The following is a 27,624-nucleotide window of genomic DNA, read 5'->3' on the forward strand; positions in this document are numbered from 1 at the left end:
ATATTTCTAGGTGATCTGGAATTGAAGAAATGATCATTTTACAAATTTTGTTTACCAATTTTTACTGAATTATATTAATTTGCAAAGTATTATTTTAAAAAAATATATTAAATGTGTATTACTTTTATAATCTGACATTGAATTTGATAATTAGAAAAAAGAAATTAATTGATTAAATAATGTTACTTGAAAAAAATTATTTTGATTTATTTAATCAATTTCCTCCAACATTTCAATTTTTTTTATATAAATTTTTTCCTTGGCAAACGAGAGATGGATGAAACAAGATTGGACAACATTATATCATAATATGAAATCCAAATTAATATAAACTTGGCAGCATTATATTATTATATGAAAGTTTTGGTCATTCATTCTACATGGTTTGATTTCATACAGAGATCATGAAATGAAACAAATTCATGAGATATAAATTTGTTTAATTTAATTATGATATTTGATCTTTTTAGGCAGAAATGGAAACAATATGAACAACTTTATGATTTACTTCAATAAACATCAAAAGAAATTTTACTGGAATTCATAAAACATTTTTCTTTTTACTTTTCTGACAACATTATTCAGCAGAAACCAGAGTACCCCTGCTATACAGAATTTCAGTATTAAGAAATGAAAGAAATCACTCAATCACCATTAAAAGATGAAATCATGCTCTGATATAAGATATAAGTGTTATATGTAACATAATTATATGAAAATAAAGAACATGTATTTGCTAATAAACATGCAGAAATAACAATACAAAGTTAAATGCAAATCAAAACTTATCACACAAAATCTTTCTCTAATTTATCAATGAAGACAGAATCTCTAAAATGTGATAATGAACATATCACATGGAGACAGTGGATTGATGAAGATAGTTTCGCTTTACAAATTCCCATTCTGCGCTTTTCTTTTAATCGGAAAGTCGAGAATTTAATAGATGCATCCAAATGCTTACTTGCTAAGTAAACATACACGAAAAGCATTCGAAGGGTAGACAAGTATTACAAACAACCGAACTCTCTAATCAGTATTTAGGATTTAGCACGGTCCAAACGGGGCCCTAGACAAATAACACTTTGCTTTCGAGAAATATTAGAAAAATGCCGCAAACTTTAAGAATCTAGTCTCCAAAGTGAGGCCAAATCATGAAATTCTCTCAAATGACCCTTTAATTTCTTTTCCTTTCTTAATTAAAACTTCCTACTCATTGTCTATTCTACATTACTACTAATGAACTTGTGGGCTCCTCCCTTAACACAGCCATTCCAAGTATCAAACTAAAAAAGGAAATGTATCCGTACACCATCGACACGCTTCCTATCCGGTGTGCGCGTTGTACACCAAAGTACATGCACATACGCATGAATGTGTAACCATAGACTGATTAATAACATTGACAACATCATTCACTCTGCTGTAAATTCAAAAACAGTACTAAAAAAGATCAACTCTGCTATCAAATAATCTAGTTTTGAGATATGCATATATTAATATACTTATATATCTTTGTTGTTGTCCAAGTTTTTGAGTTGTGTTGCAGAAATTTGGGAGGTAAAGCAGGAACAGGGCACTGTTGCTCTTTTGCTTTAAGACAAAGTTAAAGGCAGAAGCCCCTCTCAATGGGTGGGCATATCAGAGATGGTTTTGTTTGGCTTGGACCATGACCAGTCCACATTCTTGAGCTCCATGAAGACACAGCACTTAATTTTTAATAAAGTGGAGGAATTTATGCTTTTTGGAACTCCCCAAGCAGCATGTGATTATGTTGCATTAATTTATATGGCCAAAAAAAAGAAAAAAAAAAGAAAAGAAATAGAGATAGTGATGTAAGACCCATGAGATATGGGGAGATCATAGTTTAAGGGAATTTATCTTTGGAACTTTGAATATTAAGGCTTAGGAGTTTGCAAGTTTAAAAGAAAAAGAGGAAGGTTTGGCTGCAAAAATAGGAAAGAAAAGCACAAAGAAATGCACAAGAAACCAAGTAGCAGTGTGTTTTTATTTTTTTTTTTTGCATGGATAGCAGTGCATGTTGATTCAAAGGAGAAGTTCTAAAGTAGAGTAAGATCATAGAATGGAGGAGCATAAAGCAAGAGTTTGGGTATTTTTTTGAGGGCCCCTTGTCTTGCTTACAAGGAAGGAAGCAGTGAAAAGATACTTAGCTTCCCAAGGGCTGTGTTCAAGTTCTCTTTATTCATACCTGTCAGAACCTTCTAAAACAGCCTTAAATTTGCTTGCATTGCAGTCATATGATTGAAGTGAATCTAAATTTCTCTAGGTGTTTTTGGGGTCCTATTTAGCTTTATGCTTTTGGACCCAAAATCCACAACTACAGGACTATATCTACAAGAATGATGCATAAGAAGCAGAGGAGGTTCAGCAGAGTCTCAGAGCAAGCAACCACCTAACAAAGAGTTAACTCTACTCTACTACTAGAGTTATAGAGTTAGCGGCAATGAATTCAAAACGCTCTTATACTCACCTCTTCCTCGTCGCTTGCCTCTGGTTCTTTGCAATTCAATCACAGATGACCCATGGCCTCCGCAGCATCGACATTGTGCTCCGGTTGGACAGAGAGAGGGTGGCGCCACGCATGCTCACCAGTATTGATGCAGTTGCTCTTGATACAACCACCAGAAAGAACCCGGCAACGGCTCCTTCTTCTTCGCTTGATCCTAACCAAACAAGCAAAAGAAGAGTTAGAAGAGGTTCAGACCCTATCCACAACAGGTGCTGATGATGATGCTGATGATGATGGAGTTGCTGAGGGAGTTCTTTCTTTCTCCTCTTGTTTCCTCTTATGGTTTGCATTGTTTTATTATTAAAAAGGTTTTTGCTATAGAGAAGGATTGTACAGAGCTCTCAGAGGAAAAGATGCCAGGGGACTCCATTCTGCAAAAAAAAACACATCTCTGTTCTATTATATATTATATGCAGTCACTTGTCTTCTTTTACTTGCTTGTTCTCTATAGTGTTAGTGAAAAGGCGATGAAAAGAATACAATAGTTTGAGTATATGTGCATACCTTTCTTTTGTTGGCTTCAGAGAATGGCAGATTTCCTCTTCATTTCATTCCAAAGAGATAGTAACTAAAATAGCTTGTAATAAAAAATTCAATAGATTATATGATCAGCCAAGCACTAGTAGTTGATTATTTATGAAGTGCAATCGATGTGTATACAAAGTGTAACATTTAGAGATTAGGCATTAGATTGATTGAAATTAGAAATCAATCTTTATGGTGATCTGCTCGGTTGAATCTGTAATGCTTATGAAGTTGTAAGCGAACAGAGGGTACTTTCCGAGCAATAGCTTCCCAGATCATCTGAACAGCATCTCCTTGCTTCGACGGATACTGATACTCAAAATGATGAGCTAATTGTTTCAACCTTTGCCACATCATGGTCCACTTGTTGCGACTGATTCCTCTCAGTAGATTCATTAGAAAACCTTTCTTCACAGCATCCGATGTGCGCACAAAGATGCAAAACTCTGAATAGTCTAGGACATCCTCAAAAGGGAGTTCAATGTCATCACTGATGATGACTGGTACACAATGACTGACAATGGCATCAAATAGTCTGTTTGAAGAGGGTGTATCTCCAGCGATATTAAAACAGTATTTCGATGATGCCATTCCTTGGCCTGCTTTACTGATTCCATGCGCTCGGACACTCCCATATGAAAAGTGTACATCCTTCTCATCTTTGAGAAGCTGATATAGTTCTTGCCGGATGAAGCCACCCTGATTAGGAATTCAACATCAGTAATTGAATAACAATGAATATCAAATGAAACAATATATGTTTAAAAAAAAAAACAAGAGTAGAAATCAATGTGAAACTTACATCCTTCCGTTGGATCGCTCCCTGGAAGTAACCAAGCAAAGGGCGGTCATCGAAGGAGGGAGAGTTGTCGCCAAGTGTTCGAACGACATGCTTGTAAGGAGCAATCAAATCCTTCTTGAGGTTTGCAACGTCAGCTCGATACCTCCCAAAGTCTGCAAGTATTAACATTGCAGCACCAAGTTTTTTCCGAGCATCCAATAAACTATTCGGATGATGAGCAACAATTACATGATCTTTCCCTCCCGATCTCTTCCACTCCTCTTGTTCCAACAAGAACTTCACCAATTTATATTGCAGTAACGTATTCGTTTGAACTTTCTCCTTCAATTGTCGTCTAGAATGCCGATTGTAACTCACAGAAGCGAAAAACGGCACAAAAATCACATCAGCACATCTAGAATTCATAACTCTAATTACAGTCCTAGGCCTATCAATGCCGGTAGAGTTCGAAGATAAAAGATCTAGTGTCAGCCAATACTCAACACTGTGTTGCAGATTCAATCCACCAGGGTAACTAGGGACATCCTTGCCATTGTTGACATCAGGCCATATCTGACCACTTCTCCCCTTCCATCCCAATAATCCAAAATGAAACTCAGAAGGCAAATCATACATATAAACCCTGAGCAAACCACCTTCTTTACTCTGCAAACATTCATCTACTTCAACTTGTTCTATCAACTCCAAATCAGTATCAGCAATTGGTTTCCCATGATCAATCAAAGTAGTAACAAATGTTGCAGGTTGTTGATGATCAAGTGCATGATGTTGAGGTTTTGAAGTGACTATTGATGAGTTATTGACAAGCATAAACATAAGAACAGATTCAGGAACTAAAGAACTACTAGTACTTGACTTGAATAGAATGAAACAAGAGAGGAGCAACAAGAAAATAGACAAAGAGACAACATAAATGAGGAACCTCCTTGTTTCCATGTTTGCTGACATGATCTTCTTCTCTTCTAATACCACTACTTCTCAAGCAATAATCATTGATAAAAATCAAGTAAAACAAGAACAAAAAAAACACTGAGATGAGCAAAGACTCACAAACTTGTTGAGATCAAACTTGAGAATGACATGGAGATTGGAGACATAAATATGTGAGGATTGATAAAAGATGAAGGTGTTGAAAAGGAAGATGGAATGGGTTGGTGAAAATTTTGTTTGGAGGTTTGGTTGGAAGGTGAGTTTATGGTGGACAATTGAGAATCTAAAGAGAATCAGTCCAAGTTCATAAGCTTCACTTTACCAACTTCTGAGGCCATCCTGCCATTTGGATTGGACCTTGCAAGGGTATCTTTTGTAAATTCTTATATGATTTCTCTAAAAATCAATTAATTTTATGAATTTTTTATAAATAGATTTATTGTGATAGAATTTATTATTTTTTTTAAAAAAAAATCTGATCCTTTGATCTCTTTTCTCCAATGAAATTGGTTTATTCATTTTGAAAAAAAAAAAATTTTAATTTTTTAATAAAGATTATATATACGCATTATATAAGTTGAATACTTAAATGGATGGAGAATATTATAAAAATATATTACATGGTTATGGTCAGTTGGTAACACTTAATATATTTTAATTTTATTTAAATTACAAATAAAAGAAAAAAAATAAGTTTATCCAAATAACAATAAAAAAAAATTACGACACTTCCAAATGATTTAAGATTTCATTCCCCAATAAGAGAATGATTAAAAACACAAATATTTATATCATATCTAAAGGGAAAAAAACAAACATATATCCCAAAACACCCTCCTAAATCAGCGGCATTTCAAGGACCATACTCATGATAATAAAAATAAAAATAATAAAAAAGGGGCTATTTGGAGACCATTTTAAGGCCATCTCAACCCATACATCATTAGTAAACAACTTAGAACCAACCATAAGCACATATAGTTATATATATAAATATATCTAAGATAATGGTGGTAATAAATAGTAGGTCAGGGGTAAAATGGGAATAAGAAGAAGTTCAGGGGCACTTTGGACCTCCACGCTTGGTCTTCCAGTTGTTGTAGCAAGGGCAAACACCTTTGTTCCCATAATACCCCGGGGGCACACACAGACATTTTGCACAGCACTTGTTGCAAAAGAACAAACAGGGTTTCTTATACTGAGTTTGTGAGCACCTTCTTGAGCACTGAGAGGGGCATTCTGGGGACAAAAAAAACTCACAATATTAATAAAATAAATAAATAATAAACAAACATTATATAATTTTATTTTAAGATTTACTTACGATAACGTTTTAGACTTCCAAATCCATATTGAGCCTGAAAAATAAAAATAATTATGAGAAAAAAAAAGTTAAAAATTTTAAGAGCTAGAAAAAAAAGGTGGAAATTAATATATATACACATACATACCCTGTCCAAATGGTACTGTGCTTCTGGATGAGTTTCTTTGGGCAGCACCTTTAAGAAAAAAAATGTAGAAATTTAAAAAATAAGAAAAACTAGTTTTAATGTTACAAATGATATGATAAAAATAAATTTTTAAAAAAAAAGTCAAGCAATGTAAAGAAAATCAAGTGACCTTGGAGTCCACCATGAGAATGGCAAGGAGAGCCATGGCAACAAGAAGGAAAAGCTTAGTGGCCATGGCCATTGCTGCCCAAAGTTAGAGAGACAAAGATAGAGAAGGAGAAGAAGAAATAGAAGCTAAGTGAAGGTAGGGTTAGTAATGGTGCCAATGTGCCATATTTATAGATGGAATGGATCATGTTTTGTTTTCATTACATAGCCCCACTTCTTTTCATTCTTACTTTGTATATATATATATATATATATATATATATATATATAACATTTACTCCCAACAACCAAAACAGTTAAACCAAAAAAGTATAAATGCTAAAAAAATACCATATTTGAAATTGAATATATATATATATATATATATATATATATATATATGGTTTTTATTTGGTTTTTGACCCACTGGTTTCTAACGAGTCTGGTATACTTCCCTCTTAATAGATTTATTTTTTTATAATAAAAATCTAAACTTAAAATCACTTATTCAATAACTCAAGCTTCTAAATTTGCAACACTTGTACTAATCCTGTTGATTAACATATATAGATACAGATATGAGAGAAGTAATTATTTAAGTATTTGGTTAAACATTTGAGGTGTGATAAAAGAATATTTTATTAGTTGGAACTAGCTAGTTATATCAGCTGGACATGATAGTGCACAGATTATTGAATCATATAATTAGGGTTAGGGTTTTGCATGTGAAGTGATAGTGGGTTAATATGATTGAGCGCCATTCAAGGGTGGAAGGAAGAAAGAGAGTGCATGTGATGCTCTGAGTAGGTCCATGTGCCAGAAACAGACATCAAGGAGACATGCTACATGGTGTGGGACCCATTCTCAGAAACTAAATATAAATAGCTTCTTCAATTCTTCTTCATCTTCTTCTTCATTTTGTGTGGCTCATGCAAACCCTAATAATAATAATAATAATTATTATTATTATTATTATTATTATTATTATTATTGGCTATGAGTTGATGATCCATGTTGTGTTTATTTTCCATTTTTAGCTGTCATCTTGATAAGAATGAGACGCTATCCCATGTTCATTATTGCCATCACCTACACCCGCATCACTCATTCTAATACTTAACTTTTTTTTTTTTCTCTAATGGCGGGGGCCATCTTTGGTTTTCTTTTCTTTTTATTCCTTTTTTTTTTAAATTTTTTACATGTTTATTAAAAAAAATACACGGTATTAAGTTATTGTAACTATTAACAATTAAATATGAAAAATAATAAAAAAGGATTAATTGGAGAACCTCAATAATTAGCAGTTATATATTTATTTTTTATTGGGCCACTCTTACTATGGAAGTTACTAATAATAAACAAACATACACTAACAATAGAATAACATGTACTAAATAAATTAACTTATTAATTTTTAAAAAAATATATGGATATATTATCTTTTACACCGACATGTACTCTTGGTTGACAAAGTATTTTGTCCATTTTTAAAATGGTCAAAAATAAAATTTAGGTTATGTTAAAACTGTTGGATTATATGATGTTTGTGATTTATTCCAAACATTTGATATTTAAATAAGAATGCTATATTAATTAATATACTCTTGGTTATAATGGTGAGACATTATATATTTATTCCCCTTTGCAAATTATCTATCACCTTTGAGCATTTTATATGAGCGTTAAAGTTGCCATTAAATCTTTTAAAATCTAAAAGAAATATTATAATAAGATAATTTTATCTTTTTATTAGAATTATTTACTCACATTTATATACACTCTTTCTTTAAATAAATTTTATGAAATAAGAAGAACAAAATTGAATAAACATATTAATATTTTATAGAATTCTTAAAATTAAGTTACATCTAATGGAGGGAGTCATTCTTAAGACATATTACTGTTAAACATCCTAATATATATATATATATATTGTGATAGGACACTTTTATATTTTTATTAGGATTATTTGCTTCCATTAAGACATTCTCTTTTCAAATACACTTCATTAAATTAAACCAACAAAATTAAAAAAAATTATGTAATTAATGCTTTATAATTTTTTTTAAAATGACAAATACTTAAAAAAAGAAGATAATTTGAAACAGAGGAACGAAGATTCTTTCCCTTGATGCTTTTGGAAATTGGATAATTAAAAAAATTAATAATATGGTCTTTCAATTAATACTAACACGCACACGTAACAACTTAAAATGAAGAACACAATCATCAAACATGAATAAATTATGAAATAAATAAAGAACAAACATATCCAATGAACAAAGAGAATAAATATATTAATTAAAATAATAATAAAAAATTATTAGGGCTAGTCTAAAATAGTAGAGGCTGAGGTTAATTATTTAAGTAAATGGTTTCGAGTTTGAATTATTGTGTATGTAAAAACACCAATTAGAAGAGGTCATCTTATAAATTTTTTTAATATTTTACCTCACTTTGAATTGGTTTAGAGTCCAATGGGAGATGTTTATCACTTATAATGCTTTCAGTTAAATATTTATTAGAGAATGTCTATTTTTTTTATAGGGCTGTCATTATTTTGGACTGATTTAGAGTCTATAATTTCTAAAACCGTGTTTCAAATACATAAATAATAATAATAATAATAATAATAATAATAATAATAATAATAATAATAATAATAGAAAGCTAACATGGGTGGGCGTGGGCAAAAGCATGTGGAAGCCTTGAGGAATGGCATGACCCCCTCTCATTAAAAGTTAGGTCCTGCCATTTCAAACCATCATCCTGAAGACCTTCACATGCTCTTCAAAGATTATTAATGATTCATGTCTCCCTCTTCTTTCCTTCATTTATTTATTTTCAAATGTCCTACTTCGTATTTTCTACATTTTTTTTCTTTTCTTTTTTGTTACTTGCGTAAGATATTATCCACTTTGGATTAATTGTCCATGAATGATTTTTTATTTGATTAAAAATATATTTGTTATTATCAAGCAAAACTACTTTGATTAAATATTAGTTTATTTTATCTATATGGTCAATCAATTTAATTTATAACCAATTATATAAGTTTTGAGAAAAATATATAAACAACTTGATATATCATACTCTCCTAAACGCTATCCAAAATATAAATAAATAAATAAATCAACTCTTGCTATAATTTAAAATAAATAAATTTTTTTTAACTTATTTACATATCAAGCTATGATTGAAGGGCAACTTCATTTAACTACAAATTAAACAACTTCTTTTTATGATTGAAGGACTAGTCTTAATTATTGCTCAAACTATGTGAGATTTATAGATGTAAATATAAATGCAAATTTGGCTTTTAAAAAAGCCTTAGTGTATCATGATGTATATATATTATATCATTATTATTAAGAATCATCAACCTTTAGACTTTTGGATGAATAAGAACAAGAAAGAGAACGTCACCTTTTACTCTGTACATTAACAGAAACATATATTATAAGTGGAACATTTCTATAATGATGTTTCCAGCATTGCACACTTGCTCATAAATTTAAATATATATATATATATATATATACATGACAATACATATTCATAAATAAAAAATTTATGAAAATCTAATTATCAGCCATTGGATCACGATCCAATGACTGACATTGATGAACAGTAATCATTATTTCAAAGTTATAACTTTAATTACCGAACCTATCTAATACAAGATTATAAAAAATAATTTCATATATGATATATTTAAAAAAAATTTTGGTTTCATTATGAGTTTTGCATAAAATACCTAAGCTTATTGTTGCCTATTTTTGTTAAACCCCTCAACTATATAGAATAGCTAAAAATGGCAACCCAAAAAAAGAGAAGTCAGAATATACTTATTTTTAAATTATATTTAAAAAAAAAATCATTGCTTCTATGCATTGTGTTTCTACCACTAGTTCAAACATAATGGTATTATTTAGCTATTAAATATCCGCAACAATTAATAACAAATTGTTAGTCTCAACTATTTGGGGTTTACTAGATGAATTCTTTCCACGTTGCTTTATTAAATATCAAAAGACTTGATAAATCAAGCTCTATCACATTATTACATAAAATTTATGTTAAACACTTTTTAGATTTTTTTTCTTTTTCATTTTCTATGATTTAATTTGTATTAGGAGAGTTTCCACCTTTTATATGGGAGTATTTCCACATTACCTAAAGACATATTTATATTATTTTAATCAATTATCTCTTAACATGGTATTTATACATCCATTGTTAGTAACACTTAGAATCCATCCTGGATTCATAAGACAGATTACTATAGGATAGTTAATAACTAATAAATTACAGAGTCCATATATATGAAAATCAAGAATGGTACTTCTACATTTATAACTTCACATTCCCTTTGCTAATTAAACTATTTTCTTCAAATATAAATTGTTAAATTAATGCTACTTGTTATAGTGACTGAATTGGTAGGTACATATATATATATATATATATATAATATTATGTTTGTTCATATAAAGAAGTGGCCCAAGATTGCTAAGCATTCAAGTCTGGCCTACACTTTCAGCTCAACCTCAGCCACAACCATATTTTAACTAACTCCTCCTAAACCGCCACTCTTGCAATCTTGGAACCTTAATAAATCAATATATATTTATATATGAAGAATTTTTTTTTAAAGTTATTATCCCTAAAAATAATGAAATTGCTTGACTTTATAAATATTTTTTGCTCCCATTACACGATTTTTGATGTTTTAATTTGGACTGAAATGACTCTTTTTTTTATATATAATATATATATATAATTTAATGCATACCAGTAACAAATAAAATCATAAGATTTTAATTAAAAATCATAAAAAATTGAAGGTTTTTTCATATTATATATACACTATCTAATTATAATTTATAAACAAAAGAGACTTTATACAAATAAAAATTTGAAGGAAAAAAAATAATAAACCCAAGAACAAAAAAATGTCACTACTTTGTCCAAGAGGATTCCAAGTAAAAATCTCATCTGTCTATAAAACCATATTGATGCATCTCTGAAGTCTAGACCATGCCTTCATATATATATATATATATATATACCCTAGTATATAAACAGAAATTAACACACATACAACTGAAATGAAGTTAAGATTCAAATGTGAATAATCAAGCACAAATAATAAAAACAAATCTAAAAGGCAAAGAAATGGAACCAAGAACACACATATATATATAAATTAAATAGTATACCTATAAAGCACAAGACATGCAAGCATGCTTATATAATTAAACTCACTGCCTTGTTGCAGTGATAAGAGAACAGTCACAAGAACCTTCATACTCAGGCACTCTCCGGTGAAAACTCCGGTGACAACCACACGCCGCACACTTGAGTGCGTTTGTTGTCCCTTCTTCACCGTCGGCCATGAACTCTCTGCAACCATCCACTGCATGCCCTCCAATGCTTGCTGCATGGTTCTTCTGGCACTCTCCATATCTCACACTTCTTGTTCTTCTTGTTCCTCCTCCTTCTCCTCCTCCTCCTCCTCTACTTGCCTTCTCACACCTTCTCAACACTAAGTGACGTTTCTTCATCTTCAAATCCTCAAACTAATTAACTCTATACTTCTTGGTTACTAATATATATATTATAAGTTACCAATGGTATGATCATTTGGTCCACATGAAATATATATATCACTAAACCAAGTTGCAAATATAAATATGTAGAGAGAGAGAGAGAGAGAGAGAGAGAGAGAGAGAGAGAGAGAGAGAGAGAGAGAGTATTGAGATACATGCATGGATGATGTAGTATATAGGGTAATTGTTTAGGCTGTAGACCTAAAGGAACGGCTGAATTGATAGTCCAACCAATTCCACGTCAGTGGGGACATGAGTGAAGGGTGAGACTGATGGAAAGAGCTTTTGGTTTGCCTCCCACTTTGATTGGTTTGTTATAGGAGATGAACAGCTAAGGGGTCCTCCAAAACCTAAATTATCCCACTGTGTTCATGTGCTGGGTCCCATGAATGCAACGGTGCCAACATTGTTTGTCTACAGATCTTTATTTGATACCTTGTTTGCCTAACTGTTTTTAACATTTGTCTTCATGCTATCATTCATCTCTAATATATAAACTATATATATATCAAATATCAAATAATTAATAGTGTTCTTCAAGTAAGAAAGCTTGCACCAAAACGTTGTTTAATGGTGGTATATATATATATATATATATATATATATGTCTCAAATGTATCTCAAATGGTTTTATACTATATATTATCACAAACATGTGCAACCATAGCAATAGCCCAGCAGTAAGGCATTCGATTCCTAAGTAAAATGTTAATGATTTGACTTCTTCCGGTGTGAGATTGAGACCTAAATTATTAAAACGGAGAAATTTAATGCAAGTTAATTTGTCACCAATATATATATATATATATTCAATTTTAATGTAACAACTATAATTATGTTCACAACTAGTATGGAATTTATATAACACTTGCAAAATATCAAGAGATAGAAACTATATTGATGGTTCCGGTGGAGGTGTGATGTGCTAAGTTCACTCAAAAATTCACTTAAAGATTAAACACTCACACACAATCAAAGCAAGATAAAAGAGATAAGCAAATTGGTAACCCAGTTCGGCACAATCTTGCCTACATCTGGGGGGCCAGGCCCGGAGAAACAATCCACTAAAAGAGGTATAAGAACAAGAAGTACAACACTCACTCACTCTCTCAATACAAAGAATATCCTCTCAAGATTGTCCGACGGCCACACACTCAACTCTCACTGGTTGGCTCATCCTAAATCTTCAAGCAGGATCTCTTATATAGACGCACCGACATCTAATACAGTTACATCTTTTAGAATTTTTCTCGGTTTCCTAACTTGGATACCTTCCAAAGTTAGATGTTGCAACACCCAGTTGCAACATGACCCACCTTACTGAACATGACTGAGTTCTAGCCAGATGCACCCGAATCTGCGACCTTCAACCTCCCAGTTCCTTCAGTTCGCCTCGTAGCAGTTGACTCGACCCGAGCTTCTCCTGCCTGCAGCTGCTTCCTTCCTCACGTCACTTCAGCAGGTCTCCCTCTCCCGAGGGATGTGCCCACCAAGGCACACATGACCATCTCACCAAAGATAGCCACCGAAGATCACCCGATCTTCTTTCCAAACTTGGCTCAAGTTTGGTCTTCCCAATTGATCTTGGCACATGAAATATTGTTACTAAACTTGATCTCATCTTCATCCAAGTTTAGTCTTCAATATTTTCAAGCATGATCTTCAATCATCCATGCTTGGATCTCCAAATCTCTAATCATATCTCTTGCAATCTTCAATTAATCTCCAAACATGATCAGTCTCCATGAATAGTTCCGCCCATAGATAGCTCTTGGATCTTCATTGAAATTGAGTTTCTAAATATGGTCTTGATATTCTCCTTGGCATGTCTTTATCTTATTTAGTTTATGTCTTCAAATAGCTTCATACCAAGTTTAACTTGTATCTTCTAATAGCTTCATACAATCTTCATGATCTTGAAATCTTGCCAATATTCCTCTCTCTTCAAATAGATCTTTCGAAAAAAGAGTTCTATCAAAGATTTGAATTATCATCCCGGATCTTACCAAGGATAGATAGTTATACCTAAAATAAAACTTACCTTTCTTGAAGAGATCCTTTAGCCTTGATGCACTTTCCAAAAATAGTTTATCATCGTATGATTATATTGATAGGAATATCTACTAAATAAAATCTTCAACCTTGATCTTCATAACATCTCCACCTTGATCTTTGTAACATGTCATGACATCATCCTTTGCCACATCATCATCCTAGTCACATTTTCTTTTGATGAGTCACTTCTAACCACGTCATCATCCTCATGCAATGTCACCACTTGGCTTGTCATATAATGTCAATCCATGCCATCAGACTTAACATATATGAATTTTCATCAATGCCATTAACAAACATTAATTTAGAAAGATGTCAAATGATGTAATAAATATTAGGATCCTTAAAAGTCTGAGTTTCACCCAATTAAAAGTTGTTGTAGAGTGTTCGCAAAGAGTGTTTTCAATTTGTCCTATTCCATGTGTTAGCCTTTTTTTTTTTTTCCTTTGGCTTTTATTTTTTTGGTATGTATTTCTTGCTTCCTTTAAGAAAATGTAGATTTTTCAAAATATATTTTAAGTATAGGTTATTTGGTTTTTAAAAATGAAATAAAATATATCTTTGAAATTATATTATTGTTATATAATTTGTTGTTATTAAAAATGATGGTGATAATGAACAAATAGTCCCTCTAAAGTTATTAAAGTATTCACAAAACAATCTCATGACTTTGAGTATTCCCAAAAGATATTTTCTTTTTTGTTACTTTTCAGACCTTTCTTCCATAAAGGAGGCTAATGTTGACACAAAGATGGCTGATGTTGACATAAAGGTAGCTGATGTTAATAGAATTAACTCTTAGTTTTTTAAGCGAAAACACCAAATTTTAAACGGAAACCCATAATTTTAAACGGAAAGGCTAAATTTTAAATTTAAATGTATTATATGTTAAGTGAAAACTTATGTGGTTAAAGGAAAACACGCAATGTTAAACGGAAACTATATATTTTAAGTGGAAAATACATGTTGTAAGATAGAATAAACTAACGGAGTAAGTTGCATTAATTGAAAAATAAATTGTCATGATTGAAAAGTAAAATATAAAAAAAAAAGGATTGTTTGGCAAATTTAAATGTCATAGGGTTTGTCCGGAATGTTTTGAAACTTTGAAGGAGTTATAATTCATTTTCCCTTAAAAATGTTATATTTAGTTTTTCATTATTTAGTTTGATGCAAGTTAAAAGATATAGTCAGTGGGATAGAGAGATTACTTCTATTATCAATTATTAGGACTAATTATTTTATTCATAAAAATTAATTTTTAAAAACAATTAATTAATTTAATGAATTAAATTTAATTCTAGAATATTTAGTATTTTTTTAAAAAATTGTATCTAACGAACAAATTTTATACTTAAATTTAAAAATAAATGGTATTTTTGGGAAAAAATATATGAAAAATACACAAATTATTACAAACACGATCACATATATTAACATATAGATTATAACATTAGCTTGAAGTCATTCAAGAAAAACATTGGTTTTTCCTATTCTCAGTTGAACAAATATATGTGAGAAAACACACACACACACAGATATATATATATAGATAAATATGAATAAATATCACAATTTATTAAAACAGAAAATCAAACAATGAGATAAAATAGCACAGACATCTTGGATTGTAGTGGACTATTTTTATTCTGACTTATTTTAATTAAAATGATTTATTCATCTTTTCATAAAAAAAAAAACAGACAATTCATAATATATATATGCTTGATGGAATGCCTCCAAGAAGACTATGGCTTACATCCATGTTTACTTAGAAGAAGACTCCAGGCTTATTATATATCCAATTAATATAAAATCCAGCACAAAGAATAAGGAAAACAAACAAAACCAAGTAAAGCAACATGAAAATTGTTCTTTTTCTATATAAAGTGATTCACCGAAGGCTCACGAAAAGGCTTAAATGAATCCAAATAAATACATCTGTTTAAAAAACTCAGATATGAATGAACATGATGAAAACATGATACGTGCTAAAATTGCATTCAAAACATCGACAACTGCAGAACTATGACCGAATATTGAACAAATTTTATCTGAAATTCTGCAAAAGAACAAACATTAATTCTCATGATCAGTAATTTATTGAAAATAAAATTGATCTAATAAAGAAGGTACTAATTAATGCAGCACAGTCTGAAACAGTGAAGCACAAACAAAAATGTAGATCTTAATAGAACTCAAGCCCAAATCAAATCAAGCATTAATACAGTATAAGATTTCTTCAACATCAAGCAAGAAGAATTTAGCATCTCAAACAACAACCACCTCTAAATCCCATCACTTGACCAGAACAAAGAATAAAAACTAAACCATCCCTAAAAAGGAATTCAAATGAGGGATAACCCCAAGAAACCGCAAGGCAATGGAGAAAGGTCTAATCTTAAGCCTTAAAATGACTCGCAAACATTCTCTTCTTCTCTGCTTTGGAGAATGAGAAATGAATGAAATGGTGAAGGTTTGGGAAAAGGACCTATTAATGGTTGCAATTTTACACTATTTTAGTTTTCTGTTAATTTTTGTTGCAAGTGAAATTACTGTAAAACTAGGAGAATTTCAATTTGTTTTATAGTCACCTACTTGTAAGTGGGATTTTCACACAAAAATATACATACATATATACTGCTAAAAGAGCTACACATCACTAAAGGAAAATGCTAACACACAAATTAATATGATTTAACTCAAAAACACAACCTTGCATTAGCTCCTAATTTAACAATCTATGTAGGAAGTCTTCCTTCGTGAAAGAGGGAAGGCCATGATTTGAGTGCGCAAAAATTTGCCAAGCTATCTGAAAATTCAATGTAACTCTAGGACCATAGTTCATGTGCACCGTACCCTTGGCTATCAATATATAACTAAAACAACCACTTACATATATATAATTGAAGTTTCATTATCCTTGCTTTTTTTTTTTTTTTGAAAAGGATTATCCTTGCTTGTTAAACTCTAAATTATATTTTTATTTTTCACATATATATATAACCTATTTGGCTTGAAAGAAACAACCACATTTTCACTTACACATGATTTTTATGCCTTTCAATAATATGCAAAATTGATCATATGCTAAATAATTGAATTAATGCATCTCCAGCAACCATAAAAGTAAAATATGAAGAAGATTTCACGCTGATCAGAAAAAGTCTCAACTTTGTTGGCCCCTCAACGTCTGTATCAGGCATCCCTCTCAGTGCTGGCTATGATCATAGCATTTCCTGAAGTGTTGTCTATTGGCCCATCTTAATGTGATTGTGTTCTTTTAATAGGGACTAATGTCACCTATGAAATACAAGTGTATGTGCTAACCAAGTAATATAATGTGTCGATATACAAGGAACTAGGGAGTACTAGTATTAATTCAAGGCTCATCAATTAGCCTATTCTAAGTCAGCGTCAAATATGAAACGGAAACTAAGAATTAAAGCAGATATAAAATCACAGCAAGTCAAGCATGAAAGATGGGTGGATGTTCAAGTATAGATTTTCTCTAGGGTTTGATTAAGCTCCAGATAAGGTTGCACATACTATATATTGCAATACAATTGAACTAGGGCAGTTCCTCAATCATGTTGCTCCATTTCTCAAGGTGAACAATAACTAGTCCCATATGGCATTGATATAAACTACCCTACTACTGCATTACAACATTTGGTGAACTCTATCTAGAAAAACAGATTCAATAAGTAGCCAATCCTTATCTTGAGGTTTTTGACCTTAATCCCATACAAAGAAAGATTAGAACCTCTTTCTAATTATACTCAATTTTTACGATTGCACTACAGTTGGAATTCTCATGTCAACTCACTCGAAAGAATCATGGGGAGAGAAATCTCAATCTCAAAGTGCCCTATTTCTATGCGGACTCATAGTTCTCTTCAATTGTAATATGTCTATACAAGGTGAATCTCTCAATACGTCACACAGGTACATCAATCATGAAACTCTCTGCTTTTGCTATGATAGAGTTCAGGACAAGAAATAAGAACAATTGAATTCAAAGCAAAATATAACAATAAATCAATTGATATAAACTTCAAAGTCTACAACCATTGTCATAAAAAAGTAAACCCTAGGTTCTATTGATAAGTGCTTGAATGAATGTGTTAGATTGTTATTATTTATAGCACTTTGCATGTAATTGTTGAATATGTGATTGGATTTGGTGCTTAATTTGCTTCTATTTCATATTCAGGCTAGAATGAGGGCATATAGATTAAGAGGAACAGGTTTGAGTTGATTTGAGCTAATTTTGGAAGAACAATACAGTTTTTAGAGTGACTTACGGTTGGGCTCATGTCACTCTTATTACGGACATTATTTTATGGACACTGTTATGGTATGCATTACAGGGCGTAATCAAGAACTCCGTGAAAAATTACAGGGCGTAATTATGGAGTGCTATCATGCAGCGTAAGCATCGGGACATAAGGATCTCTTGTGGCCGTAAGAACTCTCCATTTTTGAGTTATAAAAGCTTAGAAAATTACTATGGACACTGTTATGGTACTGTTATGATAATGTAGCAAATCACTATTTTATGGACACTGTTATGGTACTGTTACGGGCGTAACCGCAACCTGTGAAAATTACGGACAGTATTATGAGTACTGTTACAGACGTAAGCATCGGGACATAAGGATCTCTTGTGGCCGTAAGAACCCTCCATTTTTGAGTTATAAAAGCTTAGAAACTTGGATTTTTAAAGGACCTTCTTCTCTACTCTTTGGTCGCCCTTTGAGGGGAGATTTGGAGGGTTTCTATGGCACATCTTCTATGGGGGAAGGAAGTAAAAGAGAGAAAACAGACAAAGGTACACAGCTTCAAGGGAAGCCGTTCATGGAGAGATCTCGGCAGTGATATCGGGGAATATTCTTTGAAGAACTTCACCCATCTAAAGAGATTGCGAACTTTGAGAGAGTTTTATTATTCTCTTTATGTATTTTATTTTATTTGGATTGGATTGTTGTTCTCCATTAATGGAGAACTAATTTTCATGGTGTTTGGGCATAGATGAACTCTAGGGTTTATGATTTGATTGCCTTTGGTTGTGGATCTTGAATGCTTTAACATTGATTTATTAATTGCAATCATTTATTATTGAATTCTATTGCGTGTATCTATTGTCTTGAATGCTATTGAGGCGGGATCCCTAGATTTTTATTTGATGTGCTTGTGTGGTGAGTCAAGAGACCCACCTAGCATAGTCAATCGGCAACTGAAAAGGATTGTGAGTCCTCCCACAATCCTTCCGAGTGTATTGACAAGTAATTCCACCCTCTATGCAATCGTATGGAGTAGTTTCAGAGAGAGATCTTGTTTCTGCTCTATGGGATTAAGGGAACAATTATTTCGAGAGAAGAATTATCTACATTTAGAATTTTTGTCTATCCTTGTTAAAAGTTCATAGAGTGCAATGCGGTCGTAGGGTTGTCTGCATTAATACCGTATCGGATCACTTATTACTCACCTTGAGAAAGAGGGTAGTATAATTTAGGAACTTTCTCAGTTCAATTTGGATTGCTAGACTTATGCAACCATTGCCCAAGACCTAACAACCCCTTGAAGAAATCTATGCTCAGACACCTTTGTCACATGCTTGATTTACCCCTTTAACAGTTTCCATCATTAGTTTTACTTTAGTATCCTGAATCTTGTTTTAGGCTAGATAGTAGGACGAGCGTTAGTACTAGTATTTCTTAGTTCCTTGTGGGATCGACCAACTTACTTTTAAGCACACTATATTACTTGATGGCATGTGCACTTGCATTTCATAGGTGACATTTGTCCCTTTCATCTATCTATATATGTCTAAACACCATGAAGTTTACAATCCAATCGATATGAAGAAAACAAATGAAAATATTAAAACTCCCTCTAAACTTTATCTCCTCGGAGTGCCGGTGAATCTTCCATAAATGACGCCGAGAACTTGCATCGACAGCTCCTATGATGCCCTAGATCGTGGATGAAGCCTTGCAAGTCGTTAGATTGTCGAAGAAAGGCCTGAGATTCTTTCTCCTCTATTTCCTTTAATTAGCAGCTAAAAGTCTCCCTCAAAACCCTAGTAAAATCTTTTATACCTAACCTCTTATGAGTATAAGATCAAGGTCGTAAAGAACTAGGAATAATGGATCGCATGCCTTACGGGCATCTTACAGCCGTAAGCTTTGCCTGTAAGATCTTATGTCTTTATGTTACGGTCTATTTTACGGCCGTAAACGCTAGACCGTAAGCTTCTCTAGATGGTGCTTGCGACCTCTTTTACAAACGTATGCCCTGCTTGTAAACTCCTTTGGGTGAATCTTATGCATCTACGTACGGGCATAAATCATGCCCATAAGCCCCTATGTCTGGCAGTTATGCTTCTTCTAACGGGCATAAGCATTCCCATAAAGTCCTCTGGATGAGGTTATGGCTGTAAGCAGTGGCCTTAAGGGGAGTATAAGGTGCTTTGTTTGGTTTGTTCTCCTATTCTTAATGTCAAGTGAGCTCTTTTTTTCTTATTTTTCTTTGAAATTGCTTCTTTTAGCTACCTTTTGCTCATTATACATTGTCCGTGACCTAGAAATAATTTTTACACCATGTTAAGCATCATCTTCCAAATGAGTGCTACAATCTATGCCATTTAATTGTAGAAAATCATATAACAATATGTCCAACTATGCACCTAATTATCACCTTTGCTGTGTTTTTTTTTCTGGGCTGTTTAAGCTTTGTTTGCTCTTTTATTTTTGCACTTCTAATGGATGTTTTGCTTTGATTTGGTTTTAGCATAGTTAATTTGCTAACTCTCTTCATTTTGTTTGAGTCTTTGTTTTGGTCCTACTTAATTACTTTTATTATTCCCATTACTTTATGTACCTGTCGATTTTAATAAATATGATTTAATTAATATTCACCTTTTCATATATATATATATATATATATATATATATATCACTCTTAGTTTATTGATGTGATTGCTAGAGGGTCTTTTCAGATTTTTATGATTCCTCTTTATTTTATCAAAAATTTGAATTTCTTTTGCAAGGAGTTGTAAGGTTAAAAATGCGAATGTAGTTTATACATTAGGGTTGTGTGGATAGGCTGAGAATTTATCGTCCAACCCATATACTTTCAGTCGGGGATGAGGGGCTTGTGCTGTAAACCCACATCCACAATTGGCAACATGTTACTATTATTGCTTCTAATGAATTTTGAACTTATGATCTTTTGAATGTCTCACTCTCGTTTTCCGCAATGAGGTCAACCCTTTGGTGTAGTTTGGTTTTTATATTACACATAAGTTTTTTTTTTAATATTCTTCAATAGTCTTTGCCTTCTAATCCTTTCTCAATATTGCTACCATTTTCTTTATAAATAAAGAACTCTCTTTTAAGAACAATATATATTATTAAATAAATTTCAATACATTATTAATAAAAAAAACCCAACAATAACAACTTTTTCTTAGTTGTAGCGCATGTTCCTGTGTGGATGCATATTTGCAATCCAATTTCCATGTCACTGGGTGAGTGCGTTCAGATTTGATTAATTCACATCTTTATCCACGTGTCTTTAATTAACCACTACAAGAAAAACAGGTAATATAAACTGATGTTAGCACGGATTTTGTCACGGAAATATAACCGTGCCTATAGCATGCGTGACAAATATAATTTGTCACGGAATAGTAAAACCGTGCCAAATTTTGTCACGCTTTAACTAAACCGTGCCAATTTTGTCACGCTTTTTAGAGCCGATTTTTAGTACTTATTTTTGCACAGTTTTTGTTTTGTCACGATTTTTAGGCACGGTTTGTTGTCACTATTTTTGCATGACGATTTTATTTGTCACATTTCTTGGCACGGTGTTTTGTCACAGTTTTTGGCACGATTGTGTTTTGGCACGATTGTGTTTTGGCACGGTTTTTGGCACGATTTAGTTGATCACGATTTTTAGCAGCGGTTTTATGTTGTCACGGTATTTATTCTGATTTATTTGAGTACCATTTTTGTCACGGTTTTTGCTTTTGTCACTCTTTTTTATCACGGTTTATCAGTCAATTTTATCACGGTTTTTGGCACAAAGACAATTTTTGGCACATTTTTTGTCATGATTTTTGGCACAGTATTAAATATAATATAGTTGTTAGTACATTTTTATCGCGTTTTTAGAGCACGCGTTTTAAATTTAGTAAGGATATTGGCATGGTTTTTGTCACGAAATTTGGAACAATTTTCTTTAAAAAATTTATAAATGGATTTATTTAATAATAAAACCTGTATTTAATTTCATCAAAATATATATTGCCATATTTGTAAAATAAGTAAAATTGTTATTACACTCATAGCATGACAATAATAAGGCCCAATCTACATAAATCCACAAAACTCTAAACGTAAACCATGTATATTATCACTCTGTTATGACTCCCAATGGCTACCTCATTCCATAATTCGTCTTGGTTAATAGAATTCTCATTCACCCCTTGACTGCATTTATCTACTAGTGCTTTGTCAAATTCCTCCTGCATCCATTAAAAAATAAACATATTATTAAATGATAGTGAGTTAAATTGGCTAATTAATTTGAGTTTATAAAACCAATTCTCAAATATTAAATAAAACTAAATAAATATTAAAGGTTTTCATACATTAGCTGACTTTCCTAGGTTTTCATACCATTAATGTCCATTGAACAGACCTTTCCTAAAAAACCACTCTCATTAATAACATAAATTTAATCAATGACTTTCTTTACAAAGAACATGAAATGCATTCCCATAATTGAAAGTAGTATAATATTTGGACTAATTAAATAAATAAATAAATAAATAAAAACAAATGAGATAACGAACACAAGTGGCATCTAAATTTAATATGCATTCTATGGCATCTAAAAGAATGTACAGCAAATCATGAATTGGATATATAAAGCTAGAATACGAGCTCATGTTAAAACAAAGTTCAATTTTAACTTATATATTCAAATCCTATTTGATAAATCATCAAATTAACATTTGAGGAGTCATACTTCTGCTATCAACCATCAGAATTAAATCTAATGACCCAAGAAATAATTGAACCTTATCAAGTCTTGGACAGATATATTGATGAAGGAATAATAAAAAATAAGCTCAGCTAGAATTCAAGTACATTTAACTCAAAGAAATAGAATGAGGAAACTTCAAATAGAATCCTGGAAAACTGATATATATAAGAAGATTGACCTCTAAAAAAAACCATCAAATCACATCTCATAATATACAATTAATTTCAATGAGATAACATAATGTGCAGACAAGATAATGTAAGCAAATTTCAATACATGAAATCAATGTTAGTGGCTCTCTAGCATTTCAATACTAGTGGCTTTTTTCCTGTATGACTCCATGATGCTAATGATACTACTACTACTAATAATAATAACTACCATGATGCTTTTTTTCCTGTATGACTAGTGGCTCTCTAACATTTCAAATTTCAATAAATGAAATCAATGTTAGTATAGTATTTTTATTTTTTATTTTATTCCAACCATGTCCAAGTGCAGTGCATATTTAGATTTAAAAGACACATTGAACAAACACAATAATGCACACACATACACAATCAAAAATGGAAAAGAAAGAGGGTGGGAGAAATGGGTGCTATTATGATTCAGATGGTGATTAGGGTGCAAAAGTGTTGATCCATTAATAAAATCATGAATAATGTTAACTAATTTGTCTCCATAAAGCATATGCACCATAAAGTATCACCAGTTAGTTTGTCTCCATCTTACGATCTCCCAATCATCTAGCACTGCTATATGCATCATTCAACCACCCAAAGAAATTACCAAAGTATCATTGTATTCCACTGGTTCTTACCAAGAATATTTATATATATATATATAAGAAATGTGATCTTGGCCAATGCCATCAAATGATCAGATCATGGCTACAAACCGTATTGTACTAAAGCAGCTTAACAAAAGTTTGATGTTTTCAACAACAAAAAATGATTCTGTGATTTTTTCCTAAAAACAGAAAAAATAAATTAATCCACTTCTAGTGTTCTTTACATACATGTTTAACAAATGGAATACAATGGACTACCTTTCCAGCAAAGCTTTTTTCACCATCATTTCTCCTAAATGAAGTGCCTGCTTCCCTGAATAAAAGCCAGAAACAAAAAATAATTCGAACCACAGAACTCCAAAAAAATCTGAAATCTATAAAATAATTCCAAACAGCATAACTTCATGAAGGCTTCAGTGCAAACTAGTTATCAATGATTATCCGTCTCCAAACCATTTTTTTAAGATAAGTAGATGAAAATTCAAAATTATAAGTATAGTACTCGATCATAAACCAAGTTATGACCCTCCATCAATAAAAAATATAAGAAGATTCAATTATGCCAAGGTACCCTGAATGACAGAAAAACTGTTTAGCACCAAAGATTCCCCATCATAATAATACAACCCAGCCTGTTCCTCAAATACTTAGGACTTGGGCCCTGATAAAATAGCCCATATTTACACTATAACTGACTATCAATTAAATATAAAAAACAAAGCCATAGAAACCATGGAAGGATTATTTATATCAAATTCACTGTATAGATATTCAGACAGTTTGCACTACTAATGATCATTAGAAAACAACACAATCCATCAAAACTCAAAAAGTAATTGCAACACAGTGCCAATAGAATCAACAAAGTGATGAGCAAACTCTTTGATAGTACAGGATTTGGGTATGCATGTGTCAACAGACACGTGAGATATATCATAAACATTATGCTCCCTCTCAACAAATAGAGGAGTCATCAAAAGTCAAACAGATATACTACACTGAAGGAAACAAAAGCTTCCTTCCAACATAATAATTTGAAAACATTAAAATCCTTCACAATCACAACAACACCATGCAATGTAAAGCAAAGTCATTAATGGAGCAGAGATGGACCTTACTTATTCAACTTCTAAGAATTAGCATATACAACATCTGATAGCCAAATCACTATGCAACTCTAACTTTTCACCTAACTGAGATCAGAGATGTCTCAAAACTTGAACGTATTACAAACAAGTCATCCAAATAAGAGCTGGATAGGCAATTCTTCAGCCTGACAAGTAAAGCATGCCAAGCATTGTTTGAAAACAATCCAGTACATTTGTTAGGCACTAAGTTATAATCAATTGCATTTTAAACCGCTCAGACATCTCAGTTGTATGTACATACCTCCAAAACAAATTTCTTATAATGTTGATCATTAAAAAGATAGAAACCATGTTTACCAGTTAAGATACAGATACGTAAAAGAAAGAAAAAAATCACACTATAAAAATAGGCATGAAGCAAAAATACCTTGGCTTGTTCCAATTAACCATCCTGTTGCTGGTGGAATAAGCAGCTGCCCTGTTTGCTGCATTAGCAGTGATGGGAAACTGATTTCCTTGGAAGTGAGTCCTCCTCTTGGCAAGCACACCCTACGAATAGAAGTAACAAACGGTGATCATAAAGTTTAGGATATGTGACATAGATCCATGTTGCAAATTTTAAGCAGACGAACAAGCAAAGACACCAACCTACCTGTCTAATAGATGATCTAGAGTCCATGAAAAAGGTGTTAACCTTTGATATCAAATGCATAGTTTTACTGCTTAGGAAGTAACAAACCTCTCTAGGATAAGTATATCAAGCTTGTATTTTGGCTATTGGTTCAACAACCGATTTGCTTGATCTCTATTCTTCTTCGCCAAAGCTTTCTTGATCTTTCTCTTATGGGCCCTTATATCCCTGAAGCATAAGATGAAAAACAAACAAACAAAAATGTAAGCAATTTACTAAACACCATATAGCGAAGATCAAAAGAGACAAAACCAATAAACAGAAACAAAGAGAAGAGACTGATCACCTGAACTTTTCAATCAGGGGGTTATGAGCCAGGAAGGTGATATCTTTCATATGATAATAGGTCTTGTGGTTTCCCTCGACCTTCTTCTTGGGCTCTCGAGGGAATATCCCCTTGAGAATACATAGCTTCCTGCAAATCAGCAAAAATTGGCATAAAATCGGAGAAAACCAATACCTTTACTGCAAAACAAAAGTGAGAGAGGCACCTGAAGCTGGAGAGACTAGTCTGGAGGTAATGAACAGCCTTGGTCCTGGTGATGTACCAGGCCGCGTTCCCCTCCTTCTTTTTCCCCTGGAGAAAGAGAATGAACAGTGATTGGTTGTGGTTGATTGGAGATGGAGATGGAGATCGAGAGGGAGAGGGAAAAGGGAGAGGGGAGAGAAGAAGCTCACTGGAGGGCGTTAGTGCTTCGGCATGCCGACAACCGCTCGAGAGGATCCAAGACGGAGGAGAAGAATGGAGAGCTTGGCGAGGCGGCAGTGACCATGAGATGAGCAAGGGTCTAATAGGGATGTCGTCGTCGGCGCCGGCTGTGGCTTCGCCGGCAACGGTAACGCCGAAGGAGGTGCTGAGGGAGAAGATCGCTGGGGTTGGAGCACGAGGCGGCGAGGTTTGATCTTAGGGCTGGGGCTGAGGGAGAGGATCGCTAGGGTTTTCCGTTGTATTATTTTTGTTCACATGTAAAGCAGTTGGTAATTTTGTAAATAAACCAGAATTTAATACAGTTTCTTTTAAGGAAATAATATTACAAAAATTCAAAATGCAACATTCAACCCTAGGGCAAAATTTTAAAAAACATATAATTTTTTCTAATATTATTCAAAAAAAATTATTTCCAAATTTAGGAAAATCTAAGAAAATCTGTAATTAATTTTTTAAAAAAATAAGCCACTTAGGTTTTTGTGATATATACACTTTTTTACACATGCATGCATACATGATATAACATAAAATTTATTTAAGTATTTAGAGTGGAATAACATTGTGAGAAAAACTTCACAACAGAAGTTAATGGTGTATTAATGATATAATTTAAATCATAACAATTTCCGCTCGGAAGCAATAATAAAATTTATCAATATTAATAAAATTTAATAAATTTAACATTGAATATTGTAGAGAAGAAAAATTTTGTGAAAATATCTAAAAGAACCTTTCACATATATACCCTTTTAAAAAATTTTAAATTTAAATATAAATAAGAATAATAATACTTAAATAAAATATTAATTTTTAGATCCTTTTTTAGTCCCTTTCTATTAGAAACGGATTAGAAACGGATATTTTTAATATTTAAATAAATTATATTTTAAATTGCCGTTTGTAAGCCGTTGTTATTTAGATTATATTTAAAACGATTGTTGGTCCATTGTTAATCGGTTGTAAGTAGAAACGAAATAAATTCCGTTTGTAATATTCCGTTTTTAAACAATAACTTTCTTGTAGTGTTCAAGGTCTTTTAAGCACTGAATTAATGTCAACAAAACTTACTAATATAGCTCACACGTTGCCATTATTTTCATCGTGTTAAAAAGAAATAATCAAAAGAATAATTAAGGGGAAAAAAAGGCGGGGAATAAAGACCAAGCGAGAGGACCCTAATTTAATTGCCATGATCGATCCAAAAAGAATGAAAAAGCCTTAAATTATTATTACTATT

The 27,624-nt window shown here is 32.2% G+C and overlaps 3 protein-coding genes across 6 annotated transcripts; all 3 read right to left on the reverse strand.

Moving 5' to 3' along the window:
* Nucleotides 1-3,034: 3,034 nt before the first annotated feature.
* On the reverse strand, nt 3,035-5,109 carry LOC120261441 (probable arabinosyltransferase ARAD1). 2 transcript variants are annotated; one of them, XM_039269331.1, is made up of 3 exons: nt 4,908-5,107; nt 3,858-4,642; nt 3,035-3,754 (listed from the first exon to the last, which is right to left on the reverse strand). In XM_039269331.1, exons 2-3 carry the CDS (start codon nt 4,470-4,472, stop codon nt 3,239-3,241), a joined length of 1,131 nt encoding a protein of 376 aa, XP_039125265.1. In that variant the 5' UTR covers nt 4,473-4,642; nt 4,908-5,107; the 3' UTR covers nt 3,035-3,238. The 2 variants fall into 2 exon arrangements, with proteins under 2 accessions (XP_039125265.1, XP_039125264.1); XM_039269330.1 differs by having other exon boundaries at nt 3,858-5,109.
* Nucleotides 5,110-5,523: 414 nt separating this feature from the next.
* LOC120261665 (gibberellin-regulated protein 6-like) lies at nt 5,524-6,567 on the reverse strand. Its single transcript, XM_039269640.1, has 4 exons — nt 6,408-6,567; nt 6,239-6,286; nt 6,112-6,145; nt 5,524-6,026 (listed from the first exon to the last, which is right to left on the reverse strand). The coding sequence occupies exons 1-4, from the start codon at nt 6,477-6,479 to the stop codon at nt 5,845-5,847; spliced, it is 336 nt and encodes a 111-aa protein (XP_039125574.1). The 5' UTR covers nt 6,480-6,567; the 3' UTR covers nt 5,524-5,844.
* Nucleotides 6,568-22,357: 15,790 nt separating this feature from the next.
* On the reverse strand, nt 22,358-26,617 carry LOC120260596. 3 transcript variants are annotated; one of them, XR_005536445.1, is made up of 7 exons: nt 26,357-26,617; nt 26,170-26,255; nt 25,965-26,093; nt 25,727-25,846; nt 25,415-25,536; nt 24,158-24,212; nt 22,358-22,585 (listed from the first exon to the last, which is right to left on the reverse strand). XR_005536445.1 is itself a non-coding variant. In XM_039268106.1 (7 exons), the coding sequence occupies exons 4-7, from the start codon at nt 25,697-25,699 to the stop codon at nt 22,451-22,453; spliced, it is 372 nt and encodes a 123-aa protein (XP_039124040.1). In that variant the 5' UTR covers nt 25,700-25,846; nt 25,965-26,093; nt 26,170-26,255; nt 26,357-26,617; the 3' UTR covers nt 22,358-22,450. The 3 variants fall into 3 exon arrangements, 2 of the variants coding, with proteins under 2 accessions (XP_039124040.1, XP_039124039.1); XM_039268106.1 differs by having other exon boundaries at nt 25,640-25,846; XM_039268105.1 differs by having other exon boundaries at nt 24,128-24,212; nt 25,640-25,846.
* Between the last annotated feature and the right edge of the window lie 1,007 nt (nt 26,618-27,624).

Source organism: Dioscorea cayenensis, chromosome 5 (assembly GCF_009730915.1).
Source record: "Dioscorea cayenensis subsp. rotundata cultivar TDr96_F1 chromosome 5, TDr96_F1_v2_PseudoChromosome.rev07_lg8_w22 25.fasta, whole genome shotgun sequence".
NCBI lineage: Eukaryota > Viridiplantae > Streptophyta > Magnoliopsida > Dioscoreales > Dioscoreaceae > Dioscorea > Dioscorea cayenensis.

What these genes read in the sequence shown, in the direction of transcription:
- LOC120261441 (XM_039269330.1), bottom strand. Translation starts at nt 4,805, where the DNA reads ATGTCAGCAAACATGGAAACAAGGAGGTTCCTCATTTATGTTGTCTCT. An exon ending in GAGCGATCCAACGGAAGGAT is followed by an intron (nt 3,755 to 3,857) that starts GTAAGTTTCACA and finishes ATTCCTAATCAG; the next exon opens with GGTGGCTTCATCCGGCAAGA.
- LOC120261665 (XM_039269640.1), bottom strand. Translation starts at nt 6,479, where the DNA reads ATGGCCATGGCCACTAAGCTTTTCCTTCTTGTTGCCATGGCTCTCCTT. An exon ending in TTCTCATGGTGGACTCCAAG is followed by an intron (nt 6,287 to 6,407) that starts GTCACTTGATTT and finishes TTTTTCTTAAAG; the next exon opens with GTGCTGCCCAAAGAAACTCA. An exon ending in TGGAAGTCTAAAACGTTATC is followed by an intron (nt 6,027 to 6,111) that starts GTAAGTAAATCT and finishes TTTTGTCCCCAG; the next exon opens with AATGCCCCTCTCAGTGCTCA.
- LOC120260596 (XM_039268105.1), bottom strand. Translation starts at nt 25,699, where the DNA reads ATGCATTTGATATCAAAGGTTAACACCTTTTTCATGGACTCTAGATCA. An exon ending in CTAGATCATCTATTAGACAG is followed by an intron (nt 25,537 to 25,639) that starts GTAGGTTGGTGT and finishes TTCTATTCGTAG; the next exon opens with GGTGTGCTTGCCAAGAGGAG. An exon ending in GTTAATTGGAACAAGCCAAG is followed by an intron (nt 24,213 to 25,414) that starts GTATTTTTGCTT and finishes GCTTTTATTCAG; the next exon opens with GGAAGCAGGCACTTCATTTA.